The sequence below is a fragment of the Plectropomus leopardus genome, chromosome 8 (genome assembly GCF_026936395.1).
Source record: "Plectropomus leopardus strain MGB_pleo_1.0 chromosome 8, ASM2693639v1, whole genome shotgun sequence".
In the NCBI taxonomy this organism is placed as follows: domain Eukaryota; kingdom Metazoa; phylum Chordata; class Actinopteri; order Perciformes; family Serranidae; genus Plectropomus; species Plectropomus leopardus.
The window spans coordinates 5,390,669-5,403,372 of NC_142183.1; the positions used below are offsets into that span (position 1 = coordinate 5,390,669).

The 12,704-nt window shown below is 44.2% G+C and overlaps 1 protein-coding gene across 1 annotated transcript in view; it reads right to left on the reverse strand.

The window, feature by feature from the left end:
* fat4 (FAT atypical cadherin 4) overlaps nt 1-12,704 on the reverse strand; it is a 148,013-nt gene that overhangs the window by 23,649 nt on the left and 111,660 nt on the right. The window contains exons 7-9 of the mRNA XM_042492815.2: nt 10,250-10,430; nt 6,235-6,485; nt 402-4,751 (exon numbers count right to left, since the gene is read on the reverse strand). Of these exons, the coding sequence (XP_042348749.2) occupies nt 402-4,751; nt 6,235-6,485; nt 10,250-10,430 (4,782 nt within the window). The remainder of the gene's footprint in view (nt 1-401; nt 4,752-6,234; nt 6,486-10,249; nt 10,431-12,704) is intronic.

Consider the following 12,704-nt stretch of genomic DNA (forward strand, 5'->3'; position numbering starts at 1 on the left):
CAGACCGGAGCCAAATGAGAAATCTTTGATTAAGAAACCCTCCTGTTGGATTAGACGTGTATCTGTGTGTGGTCATCGCTGCATGAAGGCGCACAATGAAATGTGATACTGCTGAACTGTGTATGGAGTCCTGACTACTTCGCATCATCCTTTTTATTAAAGCAAACATGGCAGGCTGATATGCATCACAGCTGATACCCCCCCGACTCCGAAAAACAAACTGTTTTTGGCAGCCGTGCCTGTATGCTATGGCTGCAACACCTCTTGGAAACTTTCAGAAGCAAATATTTTCCTTGGACCCGAGGCCATGTGTGTGATTGTTTGAGCGTCAGTGTGTGTGTGTTTTTTTTGTGAGCGACTGTGTGGTCAGACATAAAATGTGACTCCTGCGTGTGTCGTACCTGCAAATCCAGATTTGCAGAGGCAGTTGAAGCCGCCGGGGAAGTTCTGGCACAGCGCCCCGTTCTTGCAGGGATTGGAAAGGCATTCATTGACGTCCCTCTCGCAGGCCATCCCAGTGAAACCTTCAGGACAGGTGCAGGAGAAACCCCCCACCAGATTGTGGCAGGTGCCGCCATTGTGGCAGGGCGATGGCTGGCACTCGTCGATGTCTGTCTCACACAGAGCTCCTGTGTATCCTGGCCTGCAGCTGCAGGCGTACGGCTGCAGGGGGTGGTTGGAAACAAGGATCACTGGGACACTTTCTTCTGTCTTCATATCGGGCCCGACACTCAGACGCCTCTTGCAGCTGCCTCCGTTCTGGCACGGGTTGCGTGTGCACGGATCATGGTCCACTGCATCTATTTGCACCCCGCTCTGTCTATATAAAATGTCTTTGATACTCTGGAAGAATGTGGCCACGCCGCTCGGGTTGACATATTGTCCGTGGCCTCGTTTCACAGCTGCCATCAGGAAAGTCTGATTGTTGAGTTCAAAAGCTCCGTAAAGCAGCACCCCGGTGCCGAGTCCTGCGAGCTGAGAGTTGGCAATGCGTAGGAAGCTGAGGTAGTGGTTGGTGAGGAAGCTTTTGACTCCTTGAGACTGGAGTCGGATTAGTATGCTGTTGTCCACGGTGGCGTTTGTGAAACCCATGAAGAGGACTCGGGCTGTATTGCTGACTGAGCCGTGGACGCCATCGCTGCTACGGATGGTGAGTTCAAAAGTTCCATCTGTTGAGCGAGCTTTGGAGTTGAGGTTGCACGTTCCAGTTGGGATGTTAAACAAACCCGAGGATGGAGGGATGAGGGAGCAGTGGAACCGGTCTTGAATGTCAGGGTCTTGGGGTTTGACGTCTCCCAAAGAACCACCGGGAAACATATTCCCAAAGTAGTGGACGAAGATTTCCATGGACCGTGGCTCTGAGGGATTGTCATTCTGATCGTTTATTTTAACATGAATCGTTCCTGTGGAGCTCATCTGAGGCACACCGGAGTCCTTGATCACAACAGAGAGGTAGAAGTCGCTTATCTGCTCCCTGTCGATCTCTCGGCTGGTTGTTAACACTCCGGCTGGACTCAGGCTGAAGTAGCTGTTGGCAGAGCCAGAACTGAGCAGGCTGTATAAGAAAGGGCCTTGGTTTGGCGGCAGATCTGGGTCAGACGCTGTCAGCGTTGTGACTGCCACGCCAGCTCTCTGATTCTCCATTACCTCAGCATAGGCGGTTGTCAAAGTTGGACCGTTATCGTTGATATCTTCCAGGTTCACAATTACGGTGGCGCTTCCGGTTGCGGGAGGTGTGCCAGTATCCACAGCGAGAACTGTGAGATTATACACGGGAGTTGTTTCTCTGTCTAGCTCTGCAGCCACAGACACTTGGCCAGTTTTTGGGTTGATTGTGAAAACATTTTTATCAAACTCAGGAGCAATGGAGTATGAAAATCTGCTCCAGCTCGGGACAGAGTCAGAGTCCTCAGCGCTCACAAAGGTGACCAGACCGCCAGGTGAGAGACCTTCACTAACTTGGACGTCGTACAGCTCCTGGGTGAACACTGGGGGGTCGTTGGCGTCGAGGATTGTGATGTTCACAAACACCTCGTCGATATCTGCCCCCCGGATGCTCCCTGCGTTCTTTGCCAGCACCTTGAGTGAAACCTTTTCCTCTTTCTCACGGTCTAAAGTACCTGTGACATAAATCTGGCCTGTTTTCTTGTTGATGCCAAAGCCTTTCTTTCTGCTCTTCCCGAAAATGAGGTAGTAAACCACTCCATCATCCCCCTGGTCTCGATCGCTGGCGAACACTTCCCCGACCACTGTGCCTCTTGGAGCCGCTTCAGAGATTTCAAAGTAGTACTGTTTGGAGACAAAGCGGGGTACGTATTCGTTGGCTCCCTTCAGCTGGATGTTGACGTTGGCGAAGCTGCAGCGCTCCTCGTCTGGGACATTGAAGGCCTTCACTGTCAAATGGTAGACCTGCTTAGCCTCGTAATCCAAGAAGCCCTGGGTGGTGATGGTGCCCGTGTTGGGGTCGATAACAAAGAGGTCGCTGTCTGATGACTGTATCACATAAGCCATGACGGCGTTAGCTCCTGAATCTCGATCTATGGCGTTCATTTTGACCACGGTGGTGCCGCTGGGAACGTTCTCCTGCACAACAGGGAAGTACTCGTCTGGATTAAACACAGGTGGGTTGTCGTTCACGTCAGTCACGTGCACTGTGACGGAGACGTAGCTTGTTTTTGCAATCCAGCCGCCGTCAGTGGCTGAAACTCGGAGCTCGTGTTGTTGCTTCTCTTCAAAGTCCAGAGGGCGAGCGAGGGACAACACACCAGTTTTCCTGTTAAGTGAAAACAGACCCTTGTCGTTTCCGGAGGTGATATTGTACGTAATAAGGCCGTTCATTTCTTTGTCTTTGTCTCTGGCAGACAGGGTTCTGATTGCGGTTCCCACAACAAGGCTTTCAGGTACAGTCGCTGAAATTTGGCTTTGTGAGAACTCGGGTGTGTGGTGGTTTTCCTCCGTGACGGCAATCCGCACTGACGTTCGCGCAGACAACGGAGGATTCCCTCTGTCGTTAGCTGTGATGTCAATGTGGAAGAATTTATTCATATCAGATGTGAGCGAGGAGGCAACAGTAATCCATCCACTTGTTTTATCTAGTTTGAATTTAGTCGAGCTGTTTCCTCCCGTTATCAAGTATTCAACTTCAGAATTAAGGCCAAAGTCTTTTTTATCATGAGCTACAACTCTGATCAGCTTGGTGCCGACTTTTACGCTTTTAGTGACCGGAGTGAAGTAGCTTGGTGAGTCAAACTCAGGCGGATTATCATTACTGTCTACGGTATTCACAATCACAGTCGTCTCACTCATCAAAGGTTTCACAGCGCGGTCTGACGCCGTCACGATAAAGCTGTGGCGGTTTATATTTATACTACTAGCACCTGTCGAGTTTTGGTATTTTAACTGCTGCTTTACAAATATCTCTCCGGAGCTGGCGTTAATTCGGAAAAACTCAGACTGGGAGCGAATAAAATAGAAGATTTTGCCGTTAAAGCCTTCGTCGGGATCTGTGGCCGACACCTGTGTGACCAAAGAGCCCACCTCCGTGAGCTCGGGGTAGTCCAGATAGTAAGACGGACGACTAAATCTGGGCGCGTTATCATTAATATCCGTTATAAATATGGTGACGTCTGTGCTTACTGTCCAGCCGGAGTCATGGGCGGACACTTTGACGATATAATGATCCGTGTCTTCTCTGTTTAGTGGCCGACTTATTGTTATGTCACCAGAATTTTGGTTAATATTAAAAGGAAGGCTGGTATCTGTGATTGAATATCGGCTAATGGCGTTTGAACCAGCGTCCTCGTCCGTGGTGGTGACTCTGGTGACGGTGTAACCCACAGGTGCGTTTTCAGCCACTGTAGCGCTGAAAATCTTGGAAAACCTCGGAGCGTTGTCATTAACATCCAGAACGTTGATTAGCACTTTGACCACTGTGTTTTTCGGCTGCATGCCCCGGTCCGTGGCTTTGACTTTCAGAGTGTACTGAGCCACCTTCTCCCGGTCCAGAGGTCTGGTGGTTCGTATCTCGCCGGTCGCTCTGTTAATGCTGAAGCTGTTCTCCCTGTTGCCGTCAATGATGGTGTATTCCAGCTGTCCATTCTGCCCGCTGTCCAGATCGACCGCGGACACCATCAGCACCCGCTGAGGTGAGAGGTTCTCCAGTATTTCAGCGTGGAAAGGATCCTTATCAAACACCGGGTGATTATCGTTTACGTCCAAAACTGTTATTTCCACTTTCTCATAGGAGGAATAAGGCGGGAAGCCCTGATCTCTGGCTTCAATCCAGAGGACGTACTTCTGAATGTGTTCATAATCTAGTGGATGTCTGATGGACAACTCGCCCGACAGCTGGTCGATATGAAAGGCGTTATCCAGGTTTCCGCTGGCGATGTAATACGACAGCGGTCCACCCCTCATAGAGGAGCCCGTCACTGTTGTAACAACGTGGTTGGTCAGCTGGCTCTCTGGGAACGTGAACGCGTGCTCCTTCAGTTTGATGACAGGGAAGTTTCCGCCGGTAACAAAGCGGACGGTGACGGTGGTTGTGTCTGTTTTGGGGTTGGCTCCACCATCTTTCACTCGGACTGTGAGGGTAACTTCCGAAGTTCCGGTTAGCTTCTCGTTGGCGGTGATGGCTCCTCTAACGGGGTCGATCTTGAACTTCTCGGAGTTGCGCCCGATCAGGGAGTAGTGCAGCTGAGCGTTGGAGCCTGAGTCCTCGTCAGTGACGGTGACAGCAAAGACCAGAGACCCTGAAGACAGAAAATGAATTATCGTGTTATTATTTGTTTTTATTACAAAGCTGACAATAAATAAATCTGTATATAATCACGTACATATCGAGAGTATTAAGAGAAAATGAAAAAATGATAAAAACAAGGATCTTTAAACTACTTTCCATTGATTCTAATAAATAATCTAAATATTTTATTATGTATTTGAAAATAATCTAAGGTAAAACTTTATTCATTACAAGGGTATTTGATGTGCAGAAGTTGCATCAACAAGTTGAGAGATTATGCAAGAGACTGAAATAACATAACAGTAGGTGCAAAATACAAAAACTATCCATTATATCCAATTTATACACATTTATACTGTGTATGTATTGAGTTCCACTTTCTGAATGTGTTTGAGACTAAAGGCCTTTACACAACGGGGGCGTGACGAATCAAGAACACAAAAACACTTTCCAATATTAATTTCCCATCAGAAACATTCACTCCTGCAGCGATGTCAATTTGCAACAGTTGCAACACTAGTTCAATAAAAGGTTGGAATAGATTTGTGTCAGCTCCTTTTTCAGAAAAAATGAAGGATTCAACATTATCTTGTGAGTTTGCTTTTAGCAAAATGTGCCGAGTGAATCAGAGCTCCCTCTGGTAAACACTTAGTGTTTAAGTCTGAGGTTTTTATTTTAGAACAGAAGGAGTAGATCTGTTTTCATAGAAGAAGTAGCTGAAGGATTTTGCCAACTCGGATCAAACTACAGCGCATCCATGTTGTTATTTTATAATGGTCATTAGTGCAATACAGGATGCTGAGAAACACAGAGGATCAACAGATCCACCAATGTCATCATGTTCCTATGAGGTCTGTTTTGCAAGATATGATAAGTTGATGCATTTATTCGGGATGCAAAAGCTAAAAAAAATCAACTGGAAAAAAAGTATGTTGCATTTTTTTTGGTTTGTATAAATTGCATTAGGTGTTTGTGTATTCATGAAGAAAAAGTTGAAAGTTGAAGATGAAAATTAAAGGTTGAAAAAATGTATTGACATGCACAAACAGAAAAAAGCCTGACACTAATAATGTCAACAGAATTCACATATTTTCAACTGAAAAAAGACTCACTCATCACTTTTATTTTATACCGTACACCTGGAAAATGTTGTTTTGTCGTGGCACAGTGTGATTGGTAGTGTTCAGTGCAAAAGAAAATAAAGAGAGAAAAAAACGTAGGGAGTCTCTGGTTACCACAGAGATGATGTTAAATCAATTAAATAAATTGAAAACAATGCACACTGTTCTTTTCTAGCAACACTCAATCAAAAGTGTTGAGCGCTCAACTATAAATCAGACTTCAAGGCCTATTTAAAAATATTTAAACAAACTACGGATGCCCTGTGTGACCAAAATCAAACATTATACTTATTATGCAGTTCATTGACAAATTAACTTAACCTGGTCTGACAGTAACAGTGAGAACAGACGCCTTTAAAGACGTTTACTGACCTGCTGCAGTGGAGGCGGGTATGTGGGTGACGTAGGGATGGTGGTGGAAGCGAGGAGGGTTATCGTTGATGTCGGCCACCGTCACTGACACGGTGGCTGAGCTGGACAAACCCTCAGGCTGCCCTCCATCTGTTGCCACGACCAGCAGCTGGTAATTGGCCCTGTCCTCTCGGTCCAGCAGGGAGCTGGTGATAATCTGCCCTGTGGCCGGGTTGATGGAGAACTGGCCGTGTCCCCCGGTCAGACTGTAGCTGCAGGAAACATAAAGTAGGACGAGCGTCAGTGACAGATTTGTGAAATCTGATGTTTAGCAAGTTGACTAACTGAGTTTGTGTTTGATTATTTATGATGGCAGTAATCAGTTCTGTCAGTAAAGTCTTTTTTGTAGTTCGGTATGTTTTATTAAAGAAAGTTTTCACGGGGCTCCTACAGCTTAAGGCAAGTTAGATTTGAGACTTTTAATATAATGCAGGGTTACGGAAGATTTTGCCCAAATGTTTATAGTGACATGAAACATGACTTTTCAGTCTCGTAGCAGAAATTCGGGTAAGCAGAGCTTGAATATTCTCTGAGATTAAAGGCGTAAATTTCTGACAAAAAAACGTAAATGTTCTGAGATTTAAGCGGTAAATTTGTGAGGAAAAAAGGAATATTCTCTGAGATTAAAATTTGAATTTATATGAAAGAAATCATCAATTTATGTAAACAAATACGTGGATATTCCCCTAGATTGAAGTGGTAAATTTACAAGGAAAAAAACATTATTTTATAAAAAAACTTATATACATTCATACATTTATGAACAACAACATGGATATTTTCCAAGATTAAAATGGTACATTCATGAGAAAAAAATATTGGATATTCTTTGAGGTTAAAATGATAAAGTTGATCCTGTCTATAAAAAATACAATCATTTCTAAGTCTACTGAAAAATCAATCTTCTCTTTTTGCCAAAGGAAATTCAATTGTTACGTGTGAAAAACCTAACCAGAAGCTGATAGCTGCTTATAGAAAAAGAAAATAGAGAATCAGCAACGACTGGGGCATCTAAAGGGATACACCTGTGTTTATTTAAAGTTTTTTTGTGTTTTAAATAAGTAATTACATTGTGAAAGGACAAATCTCTCTTTCAGTCCATCAGATTCTCACAGTAACTCCTCCTCAGTGGCAGTAACAGTGAGGTAACTGTGTTATTAAAGCGTTTAATGTAAAACTGACAGAGAAGTGTTACACAAGTGATTCTCCTCAAACCTTTTCTGCAGACTTTGCTGCTCAGCTGGTGACTGAAGGCTCTGCTTCAGTGCTGTCACACTGAGGTCTATAGAGGGTGCTGTTTCAAGCCTCACAGGAGCACATTTAATAGAACAATATGCCCAATAATGGTCACCACATTGTCCTGGCTCCGCTTCAGATCAGTTTGTTGAACTGATTGAAGCATCAGATTCGTGTTGTATCAAATGCAGCCACTGTTTTCTGCTTCAGTGCTCACAGAGCCGCTGTGGTTCAGCCTGGAGAACAACAGAATTCCTTATTGGATTTATCTAATTTCATTTATTTTCCCGTTATTGTGGAACATAGTATTTAAAGCTTTTATGTTTCCAGCTCCATCTGATTGGAATAAGTTACTTTTAAATTTCTGTTCTTTGTCATTATTTCACTTATTTAAAAATGTTCTATGTTCTCATCTTAAAACAGATTGCCAATGTCTTTTTGTATGTCTTTAAGTCTGTGTGCATACATTTGCAAATGTATGTAAATATGCAAGAGATGAAGTTTACAAATGAATTAACTGATTAGCTGAAAAGAGGTAAGAAATCAAAAGTTTTTACTTCCCCCCCACTCCTTTTCCAACATGCAAGATGCAATTTCTTGTTGTTAATTCAATTTTGTATAGGTTATCATCCGTTTTTGATATCTATCTATCTATCTATCTTCTTTTGATTCTTCAATTAAACTTTTTTTCTCTTTCTGTTAGTTTGTTGTTTGTTTGATTGTAGTTTGTTTGTTCATTTGTGTCTTGTACTGTTCTGTTTTGCATTCATTTTCTGAATGTTTGTTTTGGGAAAACGAGATGATGCATCTAAAAGGGTTTTTCCTAAAATAATAAATTTCGATACTGAATGAAAGAAAGAAAAAGTATTGATTAAAGAAAAACATAAATAGCTATAAAAATACATCACATACGAGGACAAATAGCCAGAACACAAAACATACCAGCATGACATCACATGAAGCTCTTCTGCACTGAGGGGCCGCAGTCTTTCAAACTAATATCACGTTTCACCGGCAGGACCCAGACACAAATGTAAACTGACACATACATGTACACACCAGTGCATATTTTGAAAAGGCTCCTTGCAAAAGCATCACCCTCCAGAGATGAGACGACAAATTACAGAGCACCGTGTGAACGCAGAGTCGATGCAAAGCTTATTTGGACGCCATCAACAACGTAAACCGTCTGCAGATCTGAACACAGTCCAGAGACACGTCCAGGTTTTTACATTTAATGGGCTGTGAGAATCAAAACTAATAACTGAAGGTAACCAGTTCTGGCCTCCATTAAGGGCCTCGAACCCCCAGAACCCCTGATGGGCACAACTCGCACTGTCATAGGCAATTAACATCCTCATTACCATGTTTTGGGAAACTGGAGCGCGCTGCGGTACCCCCCAATGTGCACCCAGTGGGGTTACGGAGGAGAGAGGAGGGGGCGGAGTTGAGTCAGTGTCCGGCTTGAGAGAGACCGGTCAGAAGCTCTTACATGCTCCCCCGCGGAGGGAGGGGGCTGCGAGTGTGAAAAAGCTGTCGTCCAGCTTGAGAATCGCGGCCCAAACAATGACTTCGGGTGTTGACTAAAACTCTACACTCTGCTCCTGAGCTCCTGTCAACAATTGCAACATCGGCCTGGAATTTCGCAAAGCTGGTGATGAGGTAAAACGTTTCAGTGAAGGCGTGAGGAAAGCCAAAACCCAGTCCTGTTCGGCCCTGAAAGGATACTTTCACACCAGGGAGCCAGAGCAACGTGAAGCTGACCTGATTACTCACAGTAGTTACTGGAAACACACACATCTCCTCTGGATTGTTAAAAATGGCTTCATTAGTCCTCTGCACACAAAAGATTTTATTCTGGTGTTAATCCGTCAAATAAAGTTTGATTTGAAATAAGCCGTCTGTGCAAATTATCTACTGTTTCCTTCAGAAGTCCCTGGAAAAAACTAATCAAACTATGAGGTCATTTCTGTCAGTTTTACTGGTGTATGATTTTTGTTTTCTTAAAGAATTCTTAAAGAATATTTTTATTTTTTGGTGTTTTATTTGATTTAACAGAAATAGACAGATGACAATTCACTATACAACTCTGACCCCACTCAAACTTACCCTCCACAACAACTCTGACCCAAAAAACTCCACAAATCCATCAACAGCTTCACCAACCACAGTCAGACACACACGGCTGCTTATCTGAACTACACTCACAACTCACGCCAACAGCTGACACCGCTCCGTTCTTTCGTAAGCTCGCAAAACATCCTGGTGCCGACTAATTACTGGAGTTTACAGTGAGTCGGTGCTCCAATCTCATACTGTTGCTCATTTGGAATTAGAAAATGATTGCAGGCATGGCCACTCCTACCCTCTCATTTTGAATGTCCGATCGTCCACCGCTAACATTTTTGCCTCGTCCCGTCTTGTAACGAAATGAAACATAGATTCCATCATAGTTTTCATTATGAAGATCTATTTTTAGCTCAACATCTCATTTTGGTGATGGAAAAATAGGTCATTGACAAAGAATTTTCGTTATAGGTTTAATCGGTGAAATTAACACTGGATCGTACGCACTGGTTGGGCGTCGGTTGTAGTCTTTGCGGTTAGTTCAGTGAATCTTTTTGGCCGAGACACAGGTGACATAAGACGATGCAACAGTCTGTTTTTGTGGCCACTTGTTCTGACGTCGATTTGGTGAGTCAGGATCTTAAAGGAACCAGAGAAGAGAAAAGTCGGGTACCTTATGACACCGTTGATGCCCACGTCTGCGTCGGAGCTGTTGACCAATAGCACGTCCGTCCCCGTTGGGGCGTTCTCCATGATGGTGGTGTGGAACGTAGAAGAGACGAAGACGGGGACGTTATCGTTCACGTCGTCCACTAGAACAGTTACCGTCCCTGTTCCGCTCAGAGACGGAGAACCTGGAGGTGAAGGGAAAAAGAAAATCAGTGACAGCAGAAGTTTGATTTTTCTTCGGTGAGTACACTAAAAAGAAGTGAAGGAGAAAGCGCCTGAACGTCCAGGACAGAAGCAACTCATTACACTTTCCACTCACATGACAGACCTGAACTCGGAGAATGCTCTAACTGACAGAATTAGGGACTCATTTTGTGCCACGGCGAGCTGGTAAAGGGGAAACAGTAACATGTGAGCGCCATTAAGACTCCCGTTTTGACGTTGGACACACGGTGACTTATTGTACATGACTTGTCATTTGCAGCGGGATCCACACTGAACCAATTCATGCTCCTGCGAGGGTTCAGCAGCAATATATCCTGCTGCATTTAATGCAAGCAAATTTCTCTGGCGGCCGGTTTGGGTTTCCATCGGTCGTGCTGCCACATCAACACAGCGCAGAACACATCAAAAGGGCTCAATGTCTCTGAAACCAAATCTTTCAGGCGTCCTTCCTGGGGTCTTGGACACTCATAGATTTAATTTCCACAGCGAGGTGTCTATTTTAAGGTGCGCTGTACTGAGCTGTGGAATTTGAGCGAGGAGAAGTGCTATTTTCAGCAAAAATCCGACCGTTTTTCTCCCAGAGCGGGTGACGAAACGGGGCTCGCTGGGCCCCGGGGGATGGATTTAAATCAATAGCAGATGAAAACGAGCCGCAATGCAGAAAAAAACCTGAAGAGGAAAAAAGGATTCAGACATCTGCCTTGCTTGAGCTGGCCTTTATAATCCTTCCTTAAATGGCACACTGCAGCGCCTGATATATATTCCAAACATAAACACAAGTTCAACCTTATTACTGAATGTCACAATATGGGATCCGGGGACATCTTAAAAAGCTTGGAGGTATTTTGAGCTTGTAATGATTTGCATATGTTTACATTGTTTATGAGGACAAAGAGCACCTGAGGATTGAGAAAAGCTGCACAAGGCACTTTTCCCACCTCTAACTTGTAGTCGTTGCCTCCAGCAGCTCTCCTCAGGAATCTATGTGAATGTGTCAACTATAATACACCCAAATAAAAACATACACAATCCTCCCGGGCCTGTGTACTCAGCTGTCGAAAACATCAGATGCTTGAACTTGCGTACCGTGGGGGCCGGGATTAATAAGAGATAATAAAAAACATTTGGACGGTGGCCACCAGAACTCTGTCTTAATGCTGCGGAGCTGTGCAAAATCAAAACATAAGGAGTCTGAGAGAAGCGGGTGTTGAGGGGTGGAGGGTCAGAAGAGAAAGCTGGAGGGACGCTGTGGCTCTATTTCTCAGCCAGCGTGGATTATCTTATAAATATGATAAAATCAGAGCAACATGCTCATTATATTTTGTTCCAGTTCTTCTCATTTGAGAGTCAGATGAATTTTATTTCCCTCTGCAGCCTCCTGAGATGATACGAGAGCACCGCTGATAAAAGGACTGCTTTCTGTCATAGTGTATGAGCCTGTTTACACCTGGTATTAACATGCGTTTTGGGCGATCCAACACAAGTGGACGGCGCCAAATAGGTGTAAAAAAAGTGTAAACGACCTGTAAATTAAGTGATTTGACCACTCAAAGTGCTTGCCAAGGTGCTCTGGGATGCATTTGACAACATATATTTTGTAGTGTTAATGCTGATTCAGGCCCCCCTGAAGTGCAACTTACTTAAGCCTCATTCCCAGTGCACAAAAAAACTGCTAAATCTGGCTTTTAAATGCAAAAGGAATTCGTACGATCGGCATTCACACCTAGAGACAGGTTTTTATTGCCTCTGCGTCCGATCGGCATTGAAGGGAACACAACAACCCGGTGAACGCCAGAAATTCAGCTCCTTAACCTGCGAGATGCAATGACACACCATCACTAATTACCCTCCATCTCCTCCAAAGCAGTTAAAACAAAGATCCACAAAATCTGCATTGAGTTTGAAAGGGGGACTTCATAAGTAAGAGATAAAGCAAGAGAATAAACCACCAAAACTTTACAAAGACCTCTGATCCTGCTGCTTTCTACCTTTTACATGTTCTCAGTGATGTCACATGGACACACCAACAAGACAGCACCACCCACGCAAGCTAACAGAAAGGCCGACTCACTCTCCAGCGGTGAGTTCAGTGGCAGTGGGAATACAGACAATAACTCATAGTTAGTAGGTTTACCCATGTTTAAAAACCCTGCGTGCACATGCTAATTTGGTCGGGAAAGGGGTATTAGTTTTGTAAGAACACAGTATTCTTTTGGTTTGTTTTTAGTTTACGT